Genomic DNA, 26351 nt, shown 5'->3' with positions numbered 1-26351 from the left:
CAAGAGTCAAAAAGCCATAGTCTGGACAAGAGAACCTTGTAAAAAAAGACACAAAGCGGATTTTGAGAAAAGGGTCATCGTGGTACACAAATAACAATATATTTATATATCTAATATATCTTAGAAGATGTGGTACGAGTGCCAATCATACAGTTAATTATCCATTTAATTCAAACAAAATATACAAGTTTTACATTGAGGGCGAAGGTCAAGCTCACACGAAGTTTCTTGTGCCAATACTCATCAACTTATGACAATACATCTACATGCCACATATTCAGAAGCAAGGTCAATTAAAAAAATATATTTTGAGGTCAAGGTAATATACCGAGGAACACGCTGCAACATGATGACACACCCAACGTGCATACATGCATGTAGGTCAGGAGTCAAAAAGTCAAAGTCTGATCAAATGTTCCATGCAATAAATATGTACACAGCAGTCTTGCACGAAAGCTCATCATGGTACACGTAACAATATTTTATGTCATGATGCACTACACATGCAAAATATAGAAAACCTAGGGCAGAAACAGAAACACAAGACATATAACTAAACTCAATTGAAAAGTACTTGTATTCCAGACCACTACAATTGCCTTCAACAAAGAATATAAACTCTCGCAACAATGCAAAGTTAAACCCGTCTTTCACTAAAGTTTGAGCAGTATTCTTTGCAACGATTATCTTACCACATATAATTTAGAAACGAGTCGTGCAGTTATGTCAATAAATTAAAACGGTAAGACTGGACATTAAAACACTAAAATCTAGGGTTTACCATTAATTTTTAACCCAACCATATGATAGTACTATGGTAAACTTATGGAAACACATGATACAGTCATGAAATTGAATATTTGAAATAGTACGACCAGAACAATACAAGACAGAGTTGTAAACAGAAGAAAGTAATGATACATATCGAATTTTTAATCCCTATGAACAAATTAGGATCAGTTAGGAACCGTAGTTTTCATTCAATTTATTTATCTAAAAGGTACGCTTGGGTTTAACAATGGAAATTAACACTGTATATTTATATAAACGATCAATCTTGTAAAGAAAATAAATAAATTTATCAGCAACAATAAACACCACACTGCAAATGTCAAGATTAATCATTACATGACGTACATCAAATATACATTGGTTTATGTTAGATAATAGACTGTTCCGCGGAGATCCGACACCAATCTGAGACTACTATAACACAGAGATTGGTCACTACCGATTTATCGTGTAGTGTGAGTCTCCACCTTTTCAGCTACGTTAATATAACGTAGTTTCGTATTCAACCGTAGTTTCGTATTTATCAGTAGCAGACGACAAATGTCACCACCTAATCACCGATACTACTAATTGTCTATTTCAGTATCGGATATAATTAAAAATAAATTATAAAAAAAATGAATTAGAGGGAAAAGGAAAATAAATTATTTATATCTTTGTTTAACTATTCATATCTAGATATTTTTTAATCAATTTATAGGGTGTTAATAAATTGTAATTATGCGGCGAAAATGAAATTGTGATTAATCTTATCCATCTTAAAGTTTGGTACATTGTTTTGCTACAGGTCCGTTAATTGTATCTAATATACAAATATTTTACCTGTAAAGACAGTTGTGTTATAGTAGTCTCAGCACCAATCCACTAAATACAGTGAAAATTGATAGCGCAAATTCAAATTATAAATTTTAAATTACTTATTTTTTGTTTAAATTGCGCATCCAAAAGTGGCAAACTAATCAACTTATTGATGGTGGTCGCGTATTGGTAGAAATAGTAGTAGAAGTAAATAGTTTAATACAATTTTAAAACACGAAAAAAGTCTATTGACAAATCCGGAACAAATTCCTCCTCCGAAATTGGTTTACATACTAGTTGAATAATTCTGCATCCGGTTGTTTCGAGCCGAAAAACATTCAGCGACCTGATTTAAATTATTTCCTTCTGGTGTTGTGTTTCATGCAAATGATTTAAATGTTGCATTGGTTTGAAGCTCTTCTGACACTTTGTTGAATGCTTCCAAGGACAGTCATGTGGATAGTAGGTACAGTGATTGCTTCAAAACTCATTTACTTGAACAAACTCCACAGTAATTACCTCCCCTTTGGCACTTTTTGAACAGAAACTTAGTTTCTGCAGTCTTAGACTTTATAATATATATCATGTATATTATAGAAACAGGTTTGATTATTTTTTAATATGATTTTTGTTTTTTGATTTTTTTCAGGGATTGATTTATTGCTTCACACTTGTTAAAATTAAAAGTAATAAATCGAAAAGCAATGCCAATCTGGTTAAAATATATAATACAATCAAGGATTTGTATATTAGGCATGGTGAATCCGGGTCCGTTCGCGCCCATTCATGTTCGCCCCCTTTCACTTTCGCACCCTACATGTTCACACCCAATTAAAATTGGTTTTGGGTTTAATAACTTTGTAATCAAGTTTTGGCAAGTAGTATTCTTATAGGTAGGCCTATAATAGTTTTCGTTGTCTCAAAATATAAAGTGAGACAGCATTTTTTATTGAGTTGAATATATCTTAATTATGTTTTGGATAGTGTACTGTTTAATTTTTTTATTCCTTTCTAAATAAAGAGGAATTCTGTCAACGTTTTATTTTGTGTTGAGTAACTCTTAATCATGTTTTGGTTAGTGTATTGCTATATAACTTTGTTTCATTGACTTAATTGTTTCAAATTGAGTGAGATTCTGACTACGTTTTTTTTGTGTGTTGGATAAATTTTATCATGTTTGATCATATTTTGATTATAATAGTGTATTGCTATATTTTATTGTTTCATTGTTTCAGATCAAAGGGACCAAGCTGTTAAAAACAATTATCTTTTGTGTTTTTCATTTAAGATCTTCAATCTTTTACTCATACCCAGCTATAATTACATTCAGTATTTACACCAAAGTAATTAAAAACAAAAATCTTGATTTTTCAATTGTTCAACTGAAATTTGAATTAAAACTGGGCGCAAACCTGTGGAGTGCGAACGGACCTTGGGTGCAAAAGTATATTGGGCGCGAACGGACCTGATACCAGGCATGGTAAGATGATCTAACTATGCATATTCTTGATACAATGTAACTATGTTAGTCAAAATAATTATTACGTCTTGGAAGGCTATTCTAATTTTTTGGTTTTCATGCCTTCAAAACAATCTGCTATCAAAAACTATTGTGATAATCTGGACTTATACAACATTTTCATACAATGTAAATATTTATATCATGATAATTTATGTAAGCTCAATAACCTTTAAGGGCAGATAATTTTGTAGCTAAAAAAACTGCTGATTTTAATGATAATGCAGTTTTTAAAAAAATGCTGCAAATAGTGTTATTTAACAGTCAGGGGACTTACTTAAACAAGTGATTTTCCAAATCACTGATTCAAGTACAGTACATTCCGGTTATTTGCATAGCCTATTTGTCAGACGAAATTATGCAATAAAGCGGAGTATGCTTATATCCGAAATGACAAATTACGGAGTCAAATAGCATCGATAGTGCAGATCAGCAAAGAAGAAAGATGTACGTCCATAGTCCACTTACAACATAATGAATGCTTATTTATTCTAATAAAAGTTATTTGTCTACTGTCATACATTTTATTTCATTGTGTATTCTTTCAATAAAGTTTATAAACACATTTTGTTTTAGTTTATTTATGTACCGACTTTTCCTTTACCTGAGATACGAAAATGTAATTGTTCTAAAAATAGATTTGTTTCTATGACCCGGATGTACAAATTAAATTGTTACGCTTTGTTTAAAAATGCAGTATTTACCAATTACACAGTGATGTTACACTGTTACTTTAACACCGCTAGTTTCGTTTATGCAAAGCAGTTAACAGGTGATGGGGCCATGCATGGGTTATTTGCTGGACACAAGTGTTGAAAGTGAGAAAATATAATAATCAGAAGTTAATTTTCTTTTAGAAAAATATTAGAAAGGAAAGATTGATGTATAAAATTCTTCAACCATATATAAATGCCCTGTAATATTTAACATAAATGTAGATCACCCAAGCTGAATGACGAAATTACACATTGGATAATGATCGATAATTAGCAGGCGTTAATGTTTTAAAAATTCACCCAAAATATAAACAATGTTTGAAATCCAATCAATAATTAACACCTTTTGAGATAGAAGATCATAGAATGGTTGTGTTTTTACAACAATCAGCTGATTGACATTTTTATGACCTCGAGGCTTAAAATAGAATATGGGAAACTTTACCTGTGTACACATCGAGGCCTTTTCTATAATCATATAAACACGAAAGATACTGTTTTAAAACTTTATTTGAATAACACACAAGTAAATGTGAAATAATAATGAAAATTATGATGCATTCAAGAAAAATATACTTACGAAATTGCCGTTTCCGGTAAAAAATCTCGTCAGTTTTAACTGAGCATATCTAGCTGGCGATTATTTTCTATGCAATAAACCGAAATACCACTTGCAAGGCTATGCATATAACCGGACAATTTAACATTAGGTGAATGGGAAATGGTTTTGTGCAGGAGAAAAGTATGCAATTAACCGAATTATGCTATTTAGCGGTATGCAATTAAGTGGAATCGACTGTAATATTATTTCCATAAAGGTTGGAAGTTAGAGTTGTCTTTCTTTAATAATCATCTATTTAAGTAGTAGTAGTACAAATTAATCACTAGAAGAAGTGATTTAATATAAGTGTAGCTTTAAATATAGAATACTAATGATCCAGGGACCAGGGCTTATATTACTTCAGAATTATAGGGAGAAGTGACTTCTCTTTTTGAAACTGATAGGGAGAAGTGGTGAGATTTGAAAGAGAAGTGCTCATTCGTGCGGTGCACTACAATATTTGGATTTTACTGTAGTATAAATGGTCATTTGTAAATAATGTTCTTTTTATATTGTTCAATTCATATCTGAGTATTCAATTAAAGTAACATTTCAAATTAAAAGTTGTTTAAATTTTACTAAGGTCCTTGAGAGAAACTACCAATTTTTCGAGTAACAAGTACCGGAACTTTCGGAAGTGGACGAAGTGATAAAAAGTTGTATTTTTATCAAAAATTTAAAGAATTTATAATATATCAATTACAATTTAATTGAAAAATATCTTGTGTATGAAATCAGTGTTCTCATCAAAAGATATGTAAAGGTAAGCTGGGCCATAATATATTGATATTAGTGTAATAGTCTAAGAGTTAAGCAACTTTACAATAGTTTACAACAATCCATATAAATTATAGTGAATTATATACACCAATCAATGATGATTTTTTTAAGATGTAACCATAAGTCTTTTAATGCGTGGGGAATGCGTAATTTTTTCCTTTCGGGATCAATATTCTTCTGTCAGCTGTTCCATCCGTGCGTCCATAGTAATTTTTGTAAAAATACGGATTTCGGTCATAGTTGGTCCATTTCCGACCTGTAGTTTAAAAATCGTTATCAAGTTTAAATGAAGTTACAAACTTATTTTGCAGCCAAAAGTTAGGTTGATGTACGTTTTCGAGTAACAAGTACCGGAACTTTCGGAAGTGCATGAGGTGATAAAAAGTTGTATTTTTATCAAAAAACTTGCTTCACACTGCAAAACCAATGCTTCAACCTCATTTCATAAGATGAATAATCATTTATGTCTAAATTTCTTCAATTATTAATAAAAAGTTGATGTTTCATCAACTTGGTAAAAAATTGAAAATGTCCGATGATGGAAGCGACTGAAAGTGAGTATCGTAAACAACAGGGCGACTTGTCTTCGCTTTTGGGGGTCGGGGAAAGCGAAGTGACGGTCAGGAAAGCGACTTCTTCGCCCAAGTCGCATGGTAGCGTGAGCCCTGGGTACTAATTATGTTTCTAAACTTATCAGAACCAACATCTGTGTTGTCTAGGATGACCAGGTCATTTCAGGTGATGACCTTGTACTGAATCTAGGATAATGACATAAAAATCACTTGTTTTTAAAAGTATCAGACCTCAATTTACTTTCCAAAAATCACTTCTTTAAGTATCATTCTTTTAATAACCCCCACTAATTTCAACACCCCCGAACAGTGAAATTTTTATCGCAAACAGTAGAATTTTATTATATAATCTGAAAGATGAAACCTTGAACTTCACAAGAAAAATACTCCCACTCCTGTGAAAAATCTTTGAAGAAAGTATCAGCTCATTATGAAAAGCCATTATTATAGCATTTTTTCAACTTAAATAGAATTTTCAGGTAAATGATAGCATCGAAAGCATAAACCTTGCTACTTGAAAGAAGCAAAAAGTTCATATTTTTTAATTTTTCTAATTAAAAGATGTTATTTTAACCTATGTGTTTAAATTTTGAAAAAAACTACAAAATCCCAATTTGTGACGAAACCTCGAATTTGCCACTCAAATAAGTGATTTAAAGTACATTTATGTAAGTTCCCTGACTGTTTAATTCAGCATTTACAAAATTGTACTTTGAGATTTGAAAGCAAAGGTTAGATTTGCCAATGATCATCATTCATGCCAATCATCAGTCAGGGGCGTTACTTAAACAAGTTATTTTTTTTAATTACTTATATACGTATTTTTTTATTTTAAAAATAATAAAATTATTTAATAGAGTTATTTTAATTTTCAATACAAACATAGACTAAATGTAGTTTTCATGATTTTAAAAAACATTTAATATCATAAAATAAAGAATTTATCAGATTTGAGAGGAGTATAGAGATAAAGGGTTACTTTGAAAATAATGACAAAAATATTACTTGAATAAGTTATTTTAAACATTTTTGAAAAAAATAGCAATTACACTTATCTAACGCACATATGTACTTGATTTAGGTTACAAATTATAAATAACTTCAGGTCTTAATTAATTCACAAGTATTTATCTATTTATATCAGTCTACCTTTAAGATTTTAGTGAAAAATGATAATTTGATAGTCCCAAGAGACCAATCTTTGACCCAGAAGCGTTGGTATGAAAGATAAGTGCGTCGGAAGGTTAATTAGTGTTTCTGAAGAATTAGTTTTTATATATCAAGGGAAAAATAACCAGATAACTGTGAAAATTATTTAAAGCTAGTAAAATCTGTATTCTTGGACACCTTTAAAAATAATATTCAGAAAAATAACTTATATAAGTTATATTTAAATTAGCCTCGTTTTCAACATTACTTGTATAGGTAATTTTAATTGTTACTTGTTTAAGTAATGCCCCTGACTGATCATGGTGTTGATTATGAAACCAAAAAAGCTAAATTTTGTTGAAATGATTTAAAGCTTAAGGGAGATGATTGTTAAATTACTCTTTTTGTGAATTCAGTAAAAAATCTATTGACTTAAATCAAACTGAGGGCTATGCAAATTTTGGAAAAATCTTTTAGATATTATTTGCACCAAAATACAGGTTAACAGCTGCTTAGGATATTTAATTTGTCAAAATGTTTAATGGCAATGGTGATCATGACTGTAATAAAGTCAATATCAGAGTCAATAATTATGATAATAGATAAGTTATTTAATGTTGTTTAATGCTATCATATACATGTACCAAAAATCTCATACACATGTTTAGGTGTAATACCACCAAATCATGGTAAGTCACATCCGGTTGCATACGAAAGTAGGTCTAAAAAAATATTCCCTTGAATTTGACCGTTGTAGGTAATTAATCCTACATTTTATTGCAGTACAACTATTTCTGTGTCATAAACATATGTCTTAGGTATTTCAAAACACCATTATTTTTTATTTGTGAATTCTATAGAAAATTTTGTAATCTTGAGGTTACATGGTGACTAAACCTTGTACACAGATAGAATAAGGGGAGAAATTTGATTGGTTAACTTCCAATGATGGTTATTTTCTTATATGCAATGAAATGTTATGTGAAACTTTTTCTATAGAACTGGACAGGATAAATCTTTACTCATGCCAAGTATTTCTTTATTTGAAACAAAGATAAATTCTGCACAATTTTTTGAAAAGTGCAAATTTAACAAAGAATAATAGGCGGAAATCAATGGTGGTATTACACCTTAACAGATTAAGAAAATCTGAATATATGCTAAATTGCAATTATCAATAATTAAAAATTATGAAGGACTCATTGCTGTTAAGTTAACATGTATACACTTTACACAGCTACAGTAGAAAAGTCTTCAGGAAAAATAATAATTTACAACATACATGACATACAAAAATGTATGTAAGTATATAGTTAAATTACACTAAAAGAAGTCATTCACAACCTTATCTGCAATGATAATCATATTTTTATGTCATTAATAATTAGATTTAATAATTTTTTGTGGATTTATGTGTATTTACCGTACATTGTATATTGACCATTATACCACACAATTTTGATTTATTTATTTTTAACATTGAAAAGGATATTTTACTACAGTATAGTGATCTTGTTTATGCATATGTCTTAGTTCCTGGAAATAGGACACAAGTATAATACACATACAAAGGTATCTACCATGTCTACCAATAATGACAAAAGTGACATAAGGTCAAATGAAATAGTATGTGTGGTTCCAGCTACAATGTACATCTTAAAAATAGTAGGATACATAGTTGAGAATATTTTCAATGGTTTTTTTTAATTACATTGAGTCTATGAGAGCAACATTCTGACTTCAACAGTGCTTAATGAAAAATAACAGTAAATCTGTAGGATACACATGCTTATTTATGAAGAATAAAGATTAGGCTAGGTACAAAAAAATTAGGGTAACTGGCACCACTCATATATATTTTTGTATGAAGTGATGTACTATGTAGAATGAAGTTTTCTAATCAATAATTATTTGACCTAATGAATTAAGGATTCAATTTTAGGATAAATATTGCCAAAAGACATGAAAATGTAACTTATCATGGCTGATAAAGAACACAAAGATCATAAGATCAGCAGCCATCTTACTTCAGAGTCTGTCAAGGTCGTCTCTGAGCAAGTTGGAATTGTGGGATTGCCAGATGATGCAGCTCAGTATCTAGCGGCAGACTGTACATACAGGGTTAAACAATTAGTACAGGTATGAAAGTTATAAGATCTATAGTATATTGAACCCTACTCATAAAACATACAGGGTTAAACAATTAGTACAGGTTTTGAAAGTACATTTTGTAAACTGAATCCTACTAATAGATCTAGAGGGAATTGTAATATCTAGTTTTACATCTTCTACCTTTTTTTTTAATGCACTGCTGTAGCACTGTTGGTTTCATTTCTCTAACTTTAGTTTATCTCAACCAAATATTATGAAACTTATACATGTTTTATACAATGATAATTACCAAAAAATACAGATCAAGTTTGTCACTTTTAAGGTTCATGAATTATGCCCCATTAAGGCCATTATAAACATTATAAACATACAAATTGCATAATTATTTGTTTCTGTTCTTTCTATACTATTTTCACATTTTGACCTAGTACTTGTAGTAATGTACTTTTACATGAAATAGCATATTTAACCAAATGACCAAGGTTTTATGGTTTGTCACTATATATGAATAAGAAACTTCTTTTAGGTTCAGTAATTTGTAAAAAAAAAATAGAAACACAGTACTAAGACACACACACATATAAACTAAAGAAATAGTTTGTTTTATATAGTGGTACCTGATTTTCATCTGTGCATGTGCACCTGTACCATATTTACCTTGTACATTGTAGGAAGCAATCAAATTTTCTGGACATAGGAAAGGACAGAAGCTGTCAACCTCTGATTTTGATCAGGCATTGAGGTTAAAGAATGTTGAGGTATACTTACAATGTATCAATAGACATACTAGATAAATTTAAAATATGCAGTGCTAGTATAAATTGGAAATGAAAGAGACTGGGGGTTCATGTTACATATAATATATTTCATATAAAATTTATCAGTCAAAAATGTTTTTTGAGGAGAGAACATGCCATGTCATAAAAGAGTAGGTAGGAAAAGCTGTAATATCTCAGAATTTCAACGAGATGGAGACTATCTACATTTGTCTTTTCATGAGAAGAGGAAATGAAATATCATTTCTGTTTCATTTTTGTTTAGTACAATGTGGTAACGAGAAAGGTTTACCATGATTATGTAAAACATGAAATTTTGTCTGTTTTTATATTTGTATAACATATGTACATGTGCACTGAAAGAGAGTGAATGAATAAAAAAAATATTAGAAATCTATGAAAATTTAATAAATTTAATAAAATGATATAGATGTATTCATCATGTTTTTTTATGAATAAATACTCTCAAAAATGTCAGAAGAAGCTTTCCATTTTGTAAATTATGCAATTTCATCAAATTTTCAATATTTTACAGCCTCTATATGGATTTCACAGTAAAGAATTTGTACCATTCCGTTTTGCCAGTGGAGGTGGACGAGAGCTACATTTTACTGAGGAGAAAGAATTAGAGTTATCAGATATTATCAACACTACACTTCCTAAAGTCCCTCTAGATGTAGCTTTGAAAGGTGAAATTATTTATCAAACTGTGAATTTATTATTATTCCTAGATATGTATTTTTGAGGATAAAGACGAATCAAAACTATTTAATATTCAACAAATGCTGGCTTTGGTTCAAAATGAAATACAGAGAAATTCAATATTTATGTATTGACATATTTTCCTTAGTCTATGAAAATTGGTGTCTTGAAATACTCTATAGCATTAAAAATAGCTTCTGATATGATACAGATGAAAATTAATTTTAATTAGAATCTACAACAGAAAGCATACCAAAGAGTGATAGTTTGCATTCTGTATTGTGCATTCAAAATTAAAAGGTGATATCATTTATATACAAAAATATGTATAAGAAGATGAAATTAAACAACATCACTTTAAAAAATATATTTTCACCTCTTTGAATTTATTACTTTTTGATTATTTTTCATAAATTAACACTAACCAAACAAGAAATAAATGTAGTATGTTGTAATATTTTAGCTCATTGGTTATGTATTGAGGGTATCCAGCCTACAATACCAGAAAATCCTCCTCAAGCCAGCAAGGATCAACAGAAGAAAGAGATATTAGATACCAAAGTAAAGACAGCTATTGACAACAAACCACAGAAGCCTGTTGTTCCAGAGAAGTCTCGGCATCGACATAAAGCTGTTGATTTGGTTAAAGTCAAGGAGTTATCTACCCATGAATTATCTGTGGTTTGTAGTTTGTAATTTGTATGTAGTCTGACAAGAATAAATATCATTTTCTGACAATTGGCATTGATTAAGGTCCTGACTTCTCTGTAAATAGAATTTATAAGTCTGTTTGGAATTTGTCTTTGAGTAACAGATACTGTCCCCTGAAAGTTTAATCTTGAAATTATCGATGTTAAGTAAATCAAAAGTATTCAGGTTAGGATGACATCATATGTCCAGATTTCACAAATGGACAGTAAAAAAAGTAACACATGGCAAAGAAAACCATATGTATTAATTTAATTTATAGGTGTTATTTGTTTAATGATTTTTACAGGTCTTTATTACACGTTTACATTTTACGTAAGCTACATTTACAAATTTATTTCTTTTGTTTGTTGAAGAAGACGGATTTGTTTGTTTTATTTGCTTACTGTAGATATTTATTTTAATTAACTTGTGGAAATTACCGTATATGCTATCAACAATCACTGTTGACTGAAACATACCTATTAATATGTATTTTATTATTTTCTCTTCTGACAGGAACAACAGCTGTATTACAAGGAGATAACAGAGGCTTGTGTTGGTGCTGATGAAGGAAGGAGATCTGTAAGATTTTATATTGTATTTTCAAAATGTATTTCTTATCCTGGTAAAATTAAGGAAATTTTATACGCCCGTTTATGGGACGTACCATGGTATACTGTCATATTATAGTTGTTTGTCTGTCTGTCGTCAACATGTCAGACATCAACTCAAAAACACTTCAACCAATTTGAATGAAACTTTAGTGAATTGTTTATAGATGTATCTTTTGATGTGAGCTCCCTTTTGTTATTTAAAAAAAATAGATTATATTTTTATTCTATGAAAACAAGAAGGGTAAAGCATGTGCTCATGACAATTATATTAATTATAAGATGTTATAGTTAGATATTCAATGCATATCAAATATGACTTTATATATAGAGCATGAAAAAGAATTATTGTTTCATAAGTAAGGGCAGTGATTCACAAATTTAGTTCTCTGTTGCATACACATGTCTACTATTGAATTCTGTTTAATTGTAGGAAGCTTTACAGAGTTTGTCATCAGATCCTGGCTTACACCAGATGCTGCCAAGATTCAGTACCTTTATATCAGAAGGGGTTGGTATTGGATAAAATGATTATGTCATTTGTAAATTTGTTGATGATTTATCCATATATTGTAATGTATTAAATAAATCATAAATAAACCTCTTAAAGTGTAAAAAAATTGTAACAGATTAAAATTGCAAAGTTATAGACTATATACTGTAAATTCAGAAATTATTGCGAGGTTTTTATTATTGCGAATAATGTGACTGAGTTGTAAACGCAATTATTAAAACTCGCATTTTGTAATATTTTAACTGAATTAAGCATGACTTTTCTTAAAATCGTAAAAATTAAAATCGCATTCAAGTGTAAAATGACAAAATCGCAATAATAAATGCACGCAATAATTTCTGAATTTACAGTATACATTTAGATAGCTACAACTAGTATCAACTTTCTCTACTGCAATTTAAACAACTAGTGATAAGAAATCATGGAAAAATATTTGGGCTAAAAATGCCATCAAAGTTTTATATTTAGATATATACATAATGACCCTAAATATCAGCACACCAATGTTAAATAGTATCACTGGGATTAAAACTCTTGCTATTGGAATGTTGAGACAATCTTTTGTCCAGCAATTTAGACGTCTTGGTCATCTAGACTGAACAGAACAATATATATATTAGGTATTGGCAGGTAAACTATTTTCAATTGTTATGTAATAAAACATGATCAATATTTTAGGTGAAGACCAATGTCGTACAGAACAATTTAGCTTTGTTGATTTACTTGATGAGGATGGTCAAATCCTTGATGGATAATCAGACTTTATACCTGGAAAAATATGTAAGTTAATATAAGTTTTATAATAGGTTTGATATGTTAGAGAAAAGCCAGTTCTTGTGATAGGGAAGCAAAATATTTGTTAGAAAATTTGTTGAGAAAGACCTATCATTATGCTTGACTCTAAACTGATGAGGTAATATTGTATCTATCAATTTATTGCTTGTTCTTTAGAATTTTACAGTTTAAAACATATTGAATTGACAGTGTATATAAAAGTGATTTAAATTATGATTAAGGAAAAACAAAAATTTTGTAAAGATATGTGCAGTTATTGCTTTTGTGAATTGAATTTAGGCAAAAATAAATCTGTTGTTGCAAAATTGAATTTTCCCACTTATATGAGGCAAAATTCAAATTTATATATAAAAAAAGATTAAGGACATGGTATTAACACAAAAGACACAGCCAGCCACCAAAGTTAAAATGATATGGATGAAAGCAGTAAAAGGTCATTCACCATGAGACCTTTTACAAAGAGAAAAACCCATACTTTATAGCCAAGCTATAAAATGTTCAACATAAAAAATGTGAAACAATTTACATTAGAAAACTAAAGGCCGAACTTCTAAAAATACAATTATTGAAAATAAATTATAACAGACCTGAAGCAACAACAACCACTGACTTGGGACAGGCACATGAAGAACCTCCAAAAGTAAATATAAATTTTGTATATTTTCAGTTGCATGAGTTTGTTCCAGCTGTTTGTACGTGTATAGTAAGTAAACAGTTGTGTATGAGACCTGAGGCAGATAACCACTGGGCATTAAGAGATTTTGCTGCTAGACTTATGGCACAGATGTGCAAGTAAGTATTTTGTCCACAAAATAATAAGTTTTTACCAATATTTATTGCATGAATTATTGTTTTACATAATTTTTACCCAACCAAATGTTATTTAACTGATATGCAGTGCTTATTTAAAAAAAATACAGATCAAGTATGGTGTCTTTATTCTAGAGTTATGCCCCTTTTTAAATGAAAAAAAAAATGCAATTTTTAGATTCCTTTCTCTTACATAAGATGCCTCAACCAAATGTTACAAAACTTATACACATTGCTTATTACCGCAAAACACAGATCAAGTTTAATTAAGTAGTGTCACTTTAACCATTATCGAGTCATGCCCCTTAATAAATCGAAAAATTGCCAAATTTTTTGTTTCCTTTCTGTTACTGAAGTTTGCCCCAACTAAACATTATGAAACCAATACACATTACTTATTACCAAAAAACTTCAAGAACAAATTTAGGTTGCATCACTATATTGATCTTGAGTAATATCCCTTTATAATGTTGTATGCAAGCAGAGGCATCATCTATGCCCATGAGGGGGGGACACATTCTATATTTATTTTTAAATGTTTTTCATCTGTAGTTTTCTCATTGTAAATCACAAGACATTAGATGTGCTTTTATCTCATTGTAAATCACAAGACATTAGATGTGTTGTTATCTCAATGTTAATTTCAAGACATTGACAAACATATCACTTTTGATTTTGACTTATATTTAAATATTTTTTACAGGAATTTCAGCACAAATATCAACAATATTCAGTCTAGGATTACCAAAACATTTAGTGCTGCCATACAGAGTGAGAAAGCTGCCTTAGCTTCACAGTATGGTGCAGTTGCTGGTCTTGGGGAGCTTGGTGCAGAGGTACATATTTTATTTATTTAGAGGCTGTATTGAAAGTAACTCCAACCTTTTATTGAAACAATGATATGAAAATTTATGTGTAAGTTGTAATAAAAAAGAATCAGATAATGAAAAGGATATAAGATACAAATATAAGTATAATAGAGAAATTTCTTACATTCAAGTGAAGAGTCTGTCACTTAGTCTAGTTCCAGGGAGAACCAATCAGGCTCTGTGAATACCAATTAAAAATCCTCTAACAGCTGAAAAAAGTATTATCAATCAATGGCTTTCTGATTATTACTCAGTAGGTCAAGAATTTGTAGACCAAAATATTTCATTTTTATGCAAGAAGGAAATACTGTTAAGCTTACTTTTGCATTTAATAGAAAACACAGAGATATATGTATGGGTTATACATCCATGACAGAAACTTAGTACATGCACAACATAGTCTCTTTAAAATCAACTGTGAATACCCATAGGTGTCCTTTCCTTTTTAACCCTACAACATACCAATACTTCAGGTGTTGGTCCACAGAATTTAACTACTATAGGTCACTGTACAGCCATCAACAAGGAGCAAAGTGCATACTATATACATGATATAGTCAGCTATAAAGGCCCTAAAATAACAAATGTAAATAAGTAAGTCTAAATGGTTTTTTTTCTTATTGACACACTTTCTAGATTACAAAACAGCATGCACATAAAAGCCACACAAATTGTAACCTTTGCAATTGTTATCACCAATTAAAAATCTCTTTGTGATTTTCAACAGTTGGCAGATTTGTATACAATAACTGTTTTGTAGGTTGTAAGAACATTCCTTGTACCTAGAGTGAAGTATGTATCAGACAGGATGAAGGCTACAATGGAAGGTCTGGTTGTTAATAATGCTGACAAAATAGCTGCTGATAATATAAAGAAAGCTTTATCTGTAAGTATCCATATAGGGACTGCTGAACAAATGCATTACAAAGTGTTCAAAATAGAATCTGATAAAATGAGAATGAGAATCAAAATGAGAAACATAAATTTAAAAAAAATTAAAATTATATTATTATAAAGCCTAGCTAGTATATGACCATATTCAAAATTCATTATTTTAGCTAAAACATTTTACTTTAAATAGTTTAAAGCATAGCAGTGGAAAAAGAAAATAACAAAGAATAGTTTGAATACGACCGCAAAATTATTTTTTTTGCATCATATAATGCTTTCATGTCTTCTCCGTCCTTGTCGTCCAAAGACGCAAATAGTCTGGACAATAACTTTAGATTTAGTGAATGGATCTCTAGAAATTTTTAACAGAAGATTCAATACCTCTTTAGAAAGATTGGGATTGATTTTGGGGATTATGGTCCCAAACATTTAGGAATAAGGGGCCAAAAAATGGGCTCAAATAATCAATTTTATATGACTGTAAACATTTTTGCGGTGATATATTGGTATCACTTTGTCTTCGTTATCATCAACCCAAGACGGATGGTTTCCAGATAACAACTTTAGTATAAGTAAATAGAAATCAATAAAATTTTAACAAAATGTTTATAACCACAAAAGAAAGGTTGGGATTGATTTTGGGGGTTATGGTCCCATCGACTTTATTAGGGGTCCAAAACATATCATTATCTAGTTTCCGGACAATAAGTTGTGGATAAGTATTTCAATTACTCTGAAATTGTACCACAGTGTTCATAACTTCATACCTTTAATTTGAAGGTTGCAATTTAGTTTAAGAGTTATGGGCCAAACAGTCTAGGAATTAAGGGCCCAAAAGGTGCCAAAAACAAGCACTTTTTAAGTTTTGGGACAATCACCTACGTTTAACTGTATGGATCATTCTGACATTGTACCACAAGGTTACATATAATGAGGGGAAGGCTTGATGTCAGTTTGGGGTTAATATCCTTGAAAATTAAGGAATAAGGGGCCAAAAAGAAGCATTTTTCTAGTTTACAGACAATAACTTGTGTTTAAGTGTATGGATCTCTCTGAAATTATACTTCAAGGTTACTTACTACAAAGGAAAGGCAGGGATTGAGTTTTGGAGTTCTTGCTCCAAAGGGGTTTCAATAAGAGAGGGTAAAAAAAAGGGGCCCAAATAAGCATAGTTTTCAGTCAATAACTTCTGATTAACTGTATAAATCTCTCTGAAATTATACCACAATTTTCCATTCTATAAATCGAATATAAAAGAAATTTTCTTCAAATATTTTTTTTTGAGGGGATTAATATTCAACAGCACAATGTATTTCTCAAAAGCAAAAAATAAATAAATTTAAGTTCATTAGACCACATTTATTCTGTGTCAGAAACAAACGCTGAGTAAACTATTTAATCACAATCAAAATTCAGAAATGTATCAAGCTTGAATGTTATCTCCATACTTGCCCAAACTGTTCGGGTTTGACCTCCGTGGTCGTATAAAGCTGTGTCCTGCGGAGCATCTGGTTTTTATATTAAGTGTACATGTATTTGTAAAAAAAACATATTGGACAACCAACTAAATATTTTTTTATTATCTTCTGTCAAAACAACACATTTTATTTCTGAATTCACATAATGGGATGATCTAAATTTACTTTGCATGAAAATGAATTCAAAAAAATGTTGCCTGATTGTAAAAAAGTAGATATAAATTTTTTCAGAAATACCTGTCTCCAGTATTGAAGAATACAATGTTACCATCAGTAACTGTTGAGGAGTATATACAAGAGTTTGGATATCTTGGTCCACATATTCACCAGTCAGTTGAAAGGGAGAGAAGAACACCTCAAATATCCCCTCAATCACAACACTCAAGGTCCATGGTAGGCATAGCTCAGCCTCCTCGACCACAGCTAAACCTCAGTCAGGTAAAATATTTTATACATTTGTACTTTTATTTATTTATCAAGTATACTTCAATGTATAGCAATTGTTGAAATAATAAATATTGAAAAAGAAAAAATGGTCAAAAAGCAGATTGCTCAGTAGTTATATATTGCTCAGAAGTTTTGCATCCCCTATTTTTAGCTTCCCTTGATCTGTGATATTGCTATCACCAGACAACAATATTTTTTTTACTCCTGCCAATCAACCAACATGGCCACACATAGAGTTAAGATAAGATAGGCCAAAGGCTAAGGTGGTACCCAAAACTTTCACTAAAATTAATTTGGCTTGTTTAATGTTCATAAAAATTGGACAAAGTATTTACTTAAACCTTTGCAAAAAATATAAAAATTTCAAATAATTTGAACCAACTGTTTTCTTAGAAAAAATACACTGGTTATATAGCAGCTTGACAAACATATAACTTGATCATTGAGAAGCTTAATATTCCCTTAAAGGGGCACTAGCTGTCAAATTCATGGTCACCGATTTGACTCAAATTCTCATATTTCTTTTATAACAATGTAAAACATTTATCCAAACTACCAAAAGTCTAAAATAAACAGTTTACAGAGCATGGGGTAGATTATATGTAGGTCTGTTTCGTGTGTATTTCAGTCCAGACGCCATCTAATTAACTATCGATTTGACCTCAGATGACCATATAAGCAATGTAAACATAAATAAAGATATGAATAGATTAAACCAACACGTGCAATTTGATTTTTATAGGTCTGTTTGAGTTTATTTTATAGATTAAAAATATATGTTTCTCATTGTTTTTAACCATATAAGAATGATTTTATATGAATCGAATCAATAATCAAATCATTTACAGTAGTTTCACTTTCATTGTTGACATTCTTTTTCTTTAAATAACCAGTACACATACAATACATGCGTTGTTAATCTCTAGCTATGGGTTAAATAGAAGTTCACATGAATACGGATTTAATGAGGTCGACTCATTCACTTGCAAGTGAATTAGTAATTATCAATGTTTCTTCCCTTAATTTGACAAAATTGAACCATTTTGGTTGCTAAAAGCAAATTTTTATTTCACTATTTTACTTTCATTATTGATTGAACAAAAAAAATCTTACTTTAGATTTTTTATATATCTCGTAGCTAGTGCCCCTTTAACAACACAACATAATTAAAAGGTTTAGCTAATTTTACAGAGTTATCTCCATGTAGTGTTAGGTACCACCTTAAATTATTGAGAGAAAAAATAGAATTTCTGAAAGTGCAAAACTGCTAAATAAAATTGTTTTCACCAAAAGTATAAACCAAATCCATTTAGGAGTCATTATTTTGTGTTGGTTGAATTGTTTATGTGTGTTAAAGCAAGACATTTATTCATGTATAATTGTTTATGTGTATTAAAGCAAGATATTTATTCATGTATAATTGTTTATGTGTGTTAGAGCAAGACATTTATTCATGTATAATTGTTTATGTATTTTCAGGCCAGACCACAAATCATTTTACAGCAGCCAGGATCAGCAGGTCCTACTATGACACATCAATCACCATTTCCACGAACACCTGGCATAGGATCTCAACCCAAATTCATTGTCATGTCATCACAGCCACGGGCAACACATACACCAGGTCAACCCATCAGCATGTCACCTCAGATACGACAGTCTCTGCCATCATCATTAGGAAACACGCCAACTATCGTTAAAGTTGTCTCATCATCAAACCCAGGGTCTTTACCAAGGACTCAAAGTGTCATACCAAGAACACCAACTCAGAAAATAGTAGTAGTCTCTCTACCGTCAGGGACAGGGCCCAGTATAGGGACTGGTACTTCAGATTTGTCTACTGTATCATCAGCCATGGACTTAGGCATGAAAAGTGTGTTCAGTGAACAAGCAGCACAATCAAACATTAAACCAGAACCTGACAATGGTTGAACATTAACGTAGACACATTTGATATGCTGTAAACAAACTTTTTAAGAATATTCAACACATCAATCATGATCAATTTATAGATTTTTGTATATATAGGTTATAGAATACAATTGTATAGATATTTATGTATATTAAGATGGAAAATTGTTAAAAGTATAAGGAAGATATTCCGTTATGTAAAATAGGGCTGCAAATTGTGAAATTGTGTAACATGGTTACTGTTCAAGATAGCTTTTACAAACAAAATAGGTATAGATGAAAAAAGTTCATAAAGTCATTCAAAAAGTCAACACATTTTAATACTTCATTGTTTCATAGTTGTGCAGTACAGTGGTGTAAACAATATATCAATAAAGGTATATTATTAAGCATTGCTGAAATGTCACTTTTTCTAGAATGTCAAAAATGTGAATTAAAAAATTAAAACTACTTGAATCTTTATTTAATTATTGACTTATATTTGGATATTCCTGTTCTTCAAACTGAGACACACTCTGGTATTTAGTTATTGTATCTCAAAACTTGTTTCTATGAAGGAATATGAATTTACAATATCTGTCAGTGAATGAAGGACATTTTAGTTGAACACATGATAAACATATTACGATGTTGATTGCATTGCTGTTTCATATACTGTGGATTTATTAATTTTCATGACCATCAATTTTTCACTGATTGAGGACAACTTGGATTTTCATTAATATTTGATTTCATGGTTTTGCCAGCCTCTGCATACAAAGCCTATAGACAATTTGTAATTTGTTGGACAATTGAATTGGTGGTTTACCTGTGCCAAAGAAACTGACAAAAATGGTATCGGAGACCTGTATAATAATGAATCCACTGTAATGACAATTACAGTCTGCTATTGAATTCAAGAATTGATTTTCACTTTAATTTTTTTTCAATTTACTTTTTATAAACTCCTCAGTTTTTGAGAGTCAACATGAATCTTCTTAACAACTTTTATAAACTTTTGTCCTGAAACTTCTTGACCAATCAGAACAAGACTTGGTCAGAATCACTTAGATAATCAAGATTTTTACATGTGAATGATGATCAACAAACATGCAGCTGTCACTAGAAAAAGAACATAAGGAGTAAAATGCACATATTGTTAAATATTTGTATAATTGTAATAGACAACATCTGGCAGGGACAATATGTTCAGAATGTGGATTTTGATCAAAGTTGTCAGAGGACTTCTAAAAGTAGTTGCTGCTGTTTAAGCTATAATAAAGTTCTTTAAACAGCTAACATGATTTACCCAATTTTTAACTTAAGGATGTTTTTTTGTAAATTTTTTATCTTGCCTCTGAAACATGTTGATCGCATTAAATTACTGCAGTAATCCCTTAAGTGTTGTTATAAATTCTTTCACATTGTGTATATTTTATCATTACAGGCCTGGATTACTGAGGTATCCACTTTAGGGATTTTATTGTATTAAATACAGACTAGACCGTGGCGGATCCAGAGTGGGCGTAGAGGGCATACGCTCTTTGCTTCCACTTTTTTTTTTTTTTTAACTGATTAATCAGACAAGACTTTGTGAATTTGCCATTTCCCGTGTCTTTTATTTTTATGTGACAATTCTTTACTTATTAAGATAACGTCACTCAGTCATTTTGAAATTCAAATTACAGTAACACATTGACAATCATGACACCTTCAAAGCGACACAGAATTGAGGATGTTTAATCCCAAACACCCCAGCCTATTCTTAAATAACATACAGTTAACTCTCGTTGTATCAAACAAGGTTGACTCGAAATTTCAGATGTTTTCACGTGGTCTAAAATAACATACATGTAGCTGAATAATGATCCCCACTCAGTATAAGCTCTAGATATTTTTCAAGTTTAAGATATGAACCATTTGATTTGAGGGGGCAGTCTGAGATATATGAGTGAACAAAATCTGTCTCTGATGTCTCCATTTTTCGATTGTCATTCATAAATTGGTTGTCATTTCAGACTCATTCATAGCCATTTGTTGATTTAGAACCCCTCAATTACCTTCATTTTGTTTGGTGAAACATATCATCTAAACATTTGAATAAAATTGCGTGTTCGTCTGTTTTTACTTGTGTTAGTCATATTGTAAATTTCATCAAATAGCCCAGGGTATATCTTGTTTACAACAAGAAATCTAATGAGGTTATGCTCACTTATCATACAACAAACGAGAATTTTTACTGACAAGTCTCATATCATATATATCAGTACATAGTTTTGAATCTATATTTTCATTTAATGATAGACAGTTAATAGGGAGAATAAAGCATCAAAAATGTCCTACTCTTACACTTTACAGCAACTATAAAATATACATGCACCACGTCAGAAACCGTTAAAAAAGTGCATTATACAATATTATATGTTTTTTTGGCTAAAAAAGGTCCCAAAAACTTTTCGCCTTACTTCACTCGCTGTTGGGGTGATCTTACACTGACACACCACATCCTACTGTGATAACTATTAAGAATCAGGATCATTCCTACTTTGTGTAAAGATGCCATATGTTATGAAGTTTTTGTCTATCATATGTCCATTGTCTTCGACCTCATTTTCATGGTTTCTGCGACTACTTACAAAAAAAGTTAAATTTTTAGTAATCTCAATTTTATTTATTATGACTTACAGGATAACTATATTTGGTATGTGCTTACCTTGCAAGGTTTTATGCAAGTCAGATAGTTTCAGTTTACCTCGACCTCATTTCATGGATCAGCCAACATGGTAAGTTTTCATGATTATGTCTATTATGCAAATACTATAAGCAATATGTCTTCTATATATACATTGTATGGAATGATTGTAAGGTGTACATGTCTGTCTGGCAGGTGTCATCTAACCTTGACCTCATTTTCATTGTTCAGTGGTCAAAGTTAAGTTTTTCAGTTTTGTTCTTTTTTTTTCTTTTACTATATTCAATCAGTCAACTGTATTTCCTGTATGGAAGGATTGTAAGGTAGGCAACTTCTGACCATGACCTCACTGGTCAATGTTACGTTTTCTTGGTAAAGTTTTTTTCTTAGATACTATAAACAATAGGTCAATGCATCGATTGATTGTAAGGTGTATACATCTGTCCGACATAATTCATCTGACCGTGACCTCAATTTCATGGTTCATTGGTCAATTATTAGTTTTCTTTGTTTAGTTTGTTTCTTAGAAATTATAAGCAATAAGTCAACAATATTTAGTTTATTGAATGATTGAAAGGTGAGCATGTATTTCTAGGTTGGTTTATTTGACCTTGATCAGATTTTCTTTGACCATGTTTAGTTTATGTGATAGTTATAGTAAAACTTTATATCTAGGACTATCAACATAAAATCAATGGTCAGTACTCAGTAAAGTAGGGGAAACATTTCCATGTGTGCACTCTTGTTTCAAACAAGAAATATCACTTCACACCTAAAAGTGTTACCAATCTCCAAAACCAAACTGATGTACAACATGTATTGGATACACCTTGAGTGTGTTAACCTGGATTGGTGTATATTATTTACACCAACATATCATTGTCAATGCAGAATGATAATTTTCAATATTTTAGGGAAGGACTGGGGTCTATCAGCCCTTTTAATACATTTATATGCAATTGAAAAAGTAAAATAAATGCAGAGTATCCAGGAATACAGGAATCTGATGTTCAGTGGTTCACTGGTTGTTGATTGTTTATGTGGTTCATCATAAGTGTTTCTTGTTTCTCGTTTTTTTAATTTAGATTAGACCATTGGTTTTCCCATTTGTATGGTTTTACACTAGTGTTCGATGTGGGCCTAGGCCTGGTGTTGAAGCCCGTACTTTGACCTATAATGGTTTATTTTTAGAAATTGTGACTTGGATGGAGAGTTGTCTCATTGGCACGCATACCAATCTTCTTTTATCAATCCAATTTCATTTAACAACTTCTAAGGGTACATAAACAAAACATTATTTAATGTTGGAATACCTGTTAGTGGGGAAATATTCTATTAATGATGTGAATAGAACAGACAACTGATTCTGCTTTATATTTGACATCTAATTACTTCTTTTTGGCTCAAATAACAACAACACATATAAGCTAAGTCACAAATGTATATCTAAAATCTTTGAAATTCAACCAAAATATATTTTCTCTTCTAACAAACAATAAAAAAATACTTAAAATTTTGATACAAGTAACATGGCATTCAGAAATATGTAAAATATAAATTTCATAAAAGTTCTGTGCAGCAGATTGATAAATAGCCAATACAAAGATATAATAAATAAAGGATAAAATATACTTCTATAGCATGACACTGATTCATTAATGCAAGTTACAAAAAACAAACAAATATATTTGTAGAAAGCATATCCAACAATTGGATTACAAAAATGTAGGAAGATTTGTCAATAACTTTTACCTTTTGGCAGTGATGATTTTCACAACTGAAAAATATTCAATAAAATTTTCTTTCAAATTATTCAAATTCTTGGTGTAAAAATATAACACTTTAAAAAAATCTGTACAACCTCAAACAAATAATATCCATAGTAAAGAAGGATTGAAAAATAAATCTTTAAAAGTAGAACTGTAATTACATTGTGTATCAGTATTTACACTATATTTTACCACACATAAAGATGTGGGTTGTTATATACTACCTATTTTGTATTAAACTAATTTTGGATTTTAAAAATTTCCAAAATAAAAATTTAATAGAAAATTTAAACTTTTTTAGCAAAAAAAACTTGAGAAAAGAGGGGAACTATGCAGACTTTTTATAAAATATTATACTTTACATAATTCTAATCAGACCCCTATTAAAACCATTTGCGTAATTTGTAAATATTTCTAAAAGAATTTTTTTCTCTCTAAATAATAGACATATTTGAAACATATTTCATTAAAGGTAAATATAAGAAGTACAACTTCTTGAATAAAATATGGTCCCACAATTTGTCGATCCCATTATCACATAGATTTTTTGTTCCGAGTTAAGTGTTATTGGTTGTTCAAAGATTGGTAATATGCTTGAAGGACCTTCCATGCCTTTGGTGCCATGAACCCATCTGGTGGGTATTGGCCTTCTCTGGCTAACTTTCTCATTTTGGTGCCAGATATAAACTCAAAATCTTCTTTCTTTTCTGGATTATAGAAATCCATACATTTGAGTTTTGTGTTGTATGCTGCAACTCTGAATGGTACTATTTCTAACTGTGTGAGACCAGGTGCCATTGTTAAAACCTATCAAAAATAGAAAATGTAAATTAGTCAATCACATAAAAAAGATTTTCAAAACTCAGTTACCATGTCATAAAAAGATATACTTGCCAGAAACTCTTAATAGTTGAGCGTTCACTTTGTACAATACATGTAATACTTAATATGATTGATTACTTAGTCAGTTTTTATGGGTGGAGGAAGCTGGAGCGCTGAAGAAAACCACGATTTGATAGGAAAACTGACCATCCTAGTCAATTAAGATGGCAGTCGATTGCACCCACACGCTTGGGGTTTAAACTCATGACCTTAGCCTTGACTGGCTTATGATTACAGTAGTAGAACTACTTAGATGTCACTTTTTGCTGTTTTAATGTTAATAAGAATATGATTATGCTTATGTAATCTCTACAATGGCTGATTGATATTTAACTCTTGGAATACATGGTTTATTTGTTAATAGTTATTGAAGTTTGAACTAGCTTTAAGTAAGTGCAAAAAAGCAAAAATGTAATTTATAACAAACCAATTTAATTTCCTAATTGGTATAAGGAAAACTTACCTTTGCCCCATGTGTAGGGTCAAACAGATCTTTCCCTCCATCTGGATGTGGCATTCCTGCTGGATCTCTACCCACTATGTAAAAGTTTGCTCCTGTGGCCATTCTGGCTTTGGCATGCCACTGTACCTATTGTAATGAATCAATTTGATAAGATTCTAGATTTAGGCAATCTACTAAGAACTAAACTACTCCTAAATTGTATAATTTGAGTTTACTTCATTAAATTTTATAAGATAACATTATGTTTCAATAATAGACACTACTTCTGAATTATGATAATAATGGACTTTTTTTAAGACAGTGTAATTTTGAGAATGAAATAAAGCACATGATAAAATAAAAAAATAAAGTTAAATAATTTAAAACATGTACTTCTGAATATTCACCATTATCTGTTTTTTTTTTATCTTTTGTAAATAGGAAAATATAATAATTTAATTAAAACAAAACCAAACAAGATTATATCCTATAGATGAGTAAATATAAGGCTAACCTCTGTTGGACCAGCATACATCATTGGTGATGGGAATATGGCTAACACTGTTGATTCTGGATCTAATACACCTTCTTCTAATATAGCTTTATGTTGTTCTATACGATTAGGTAAAGGTACATCATCATCTTTTGTCCAACCACCTATAAACATAAAGATCAAAGTCATGAAAAAATCTATTTAATTATCATAAATTTGAAATCTTTGGTATTTACATCAAATATGAATTAATAGTTAGTACAAAAAATATATGTATGCAGTTACTAGAAGAAAACTGACATTTGTTGTACTGACGTTACAGCATGTTATGTCGTGCCCCTTTAGTAGGTATTGTTTGGTCATTGAAAACAATTGGTAAATTGTAAAAAACATACGGACCCTTCTAAAAAAACAACAAATGTCTATGTTTTATTATACATTTTGAAACTTAGTTTTAGTGTTTATTTCCTCATTAACTCTACAAAGCTGCTTGTAATGAATTTAGGACTGCTCTTATAGAGAATATGGAATCTTTGTTTATTTTGCAGAGGGGCACTCGCA

General features: G+C 30.5%; 2 protein-coding genes across 4 annotated transcripts in view; one reads left to right on the top strand and one right to left on the bottom strand.

The window, feature by feature from the left end:
• The first annotated feature begins 1871 nt into the window (after positions 1 to 1871).
• LOC134725226 (transcription initiation factor TFIID subunit 6-like) lies at positions 1872 to 19937 on the top strand. Of its 2 annotated transcripts, none has more exons than XM_063588873.1 (13): positions 1872 to 2056; positions 8870 to 9066; positions 9711 to 9797; positions 10351 to 10504; positions 10981 to 11198; positions 11724 to 11789; positions 12252 to 12329; positions 13011 to 13112; positions 13795 to 13919; positions 14641 to 14773; positions 15567 to 15692; positions 17407 to 17613; positions 19102 to 19935. In XM_063588873.1, exons 2-13 carry the CDS (start codon positions 8908 to 8910, stop codon positions 19552 to 19554), a joined length of 1908 nt encoding a protein of 635 aa, XP_063444943.1. In that variant the 5' UTR covers positions 1872 to 2056; positions 8870 to 8907; the 3' UTR covers positions 19555 to 19935. The 2 variants fall into 2 exon arrangements, with proteins under 2 accessions (XP_063444943.1, XP_063444944.1); XM_063588874.1 differs by having other exon boundaries at positions 1878 to 2052; positions 19102 to 19937.
• A 3694-nt stretch (positions 19938 to 23631) lies between these two features.
• The window catches only part of LOC134725225 (bifunctional 3'-phosphoadenosine 5'-phosphosulfate synthase-like), a 33267-nt gene continuing 30547 nt past the window's right edge, over positions 23632 to 26351 (bottom strand). For both annotated transcript variants that reach the window (XM_063588871.1, XM_063588872.1), the window contains exons 10-12: positions 25812 to 25954; positions 25319 to 25444; positions 23632 to 24780 (exon numbers count right to left, since the gene is read on the bottom strand). In XM_063588871.1, coding sequence (XP_063444941.1) covers positions 24538 to 24780; positions 25319 to 25444; positions 25812 to 25954 — 512 coding nt within the window. In that variant the 3' untranslated portion in view covers positions 23632 to 24537. The remainder of the gene's footprint in view (positions 24781 to 25318; positions 25445 to 25811; positions 25955 to 26351) is intronic.

The sequence above is a fragment of the Mytilus trossulus genome, chromosome 7 (genome assembly GCF_036588685.1).
Source record: "Mytilus trossulus isolate FHL-02 chromosome 7, PNRI_Mtr1.1.1.hap1, whole genome shotgun sequence".
Taxonomy (NCBI): Eukaryota; Metazoa; Mollusca; class Bivalvia; order Mytilida; family Mytilidae; genus Mytilus; species Mytilus trossulus.
Note: the sequence above shows the minus strand (reverse complement) of the source record. Positions and strands in the feature narration are given on the sequence as shown.

Coding starts and splice junctions, on each gene's coding strand:
- LOC134725226 (XM_063588874.1), top strand. CDS start 8,908: ATGGCTGATAAAGAACACAAAGATCATAAGATCAGCAGCCATCTTACT. Junction 12,330..13,010: donor GTACCTTTATATCAGAAGGG/GTTGGTATTGGA, acceptor TCAATATTTTAG/GTGAAGACCAATGTCGTACA. Junction 14,774..15,566: donor TTGGGGAGCTTGGTGCAGAG/GTACATATTTTA, acceptor ACTGTTTTGTAG/GTTGTAAGAACATTCCTTGT.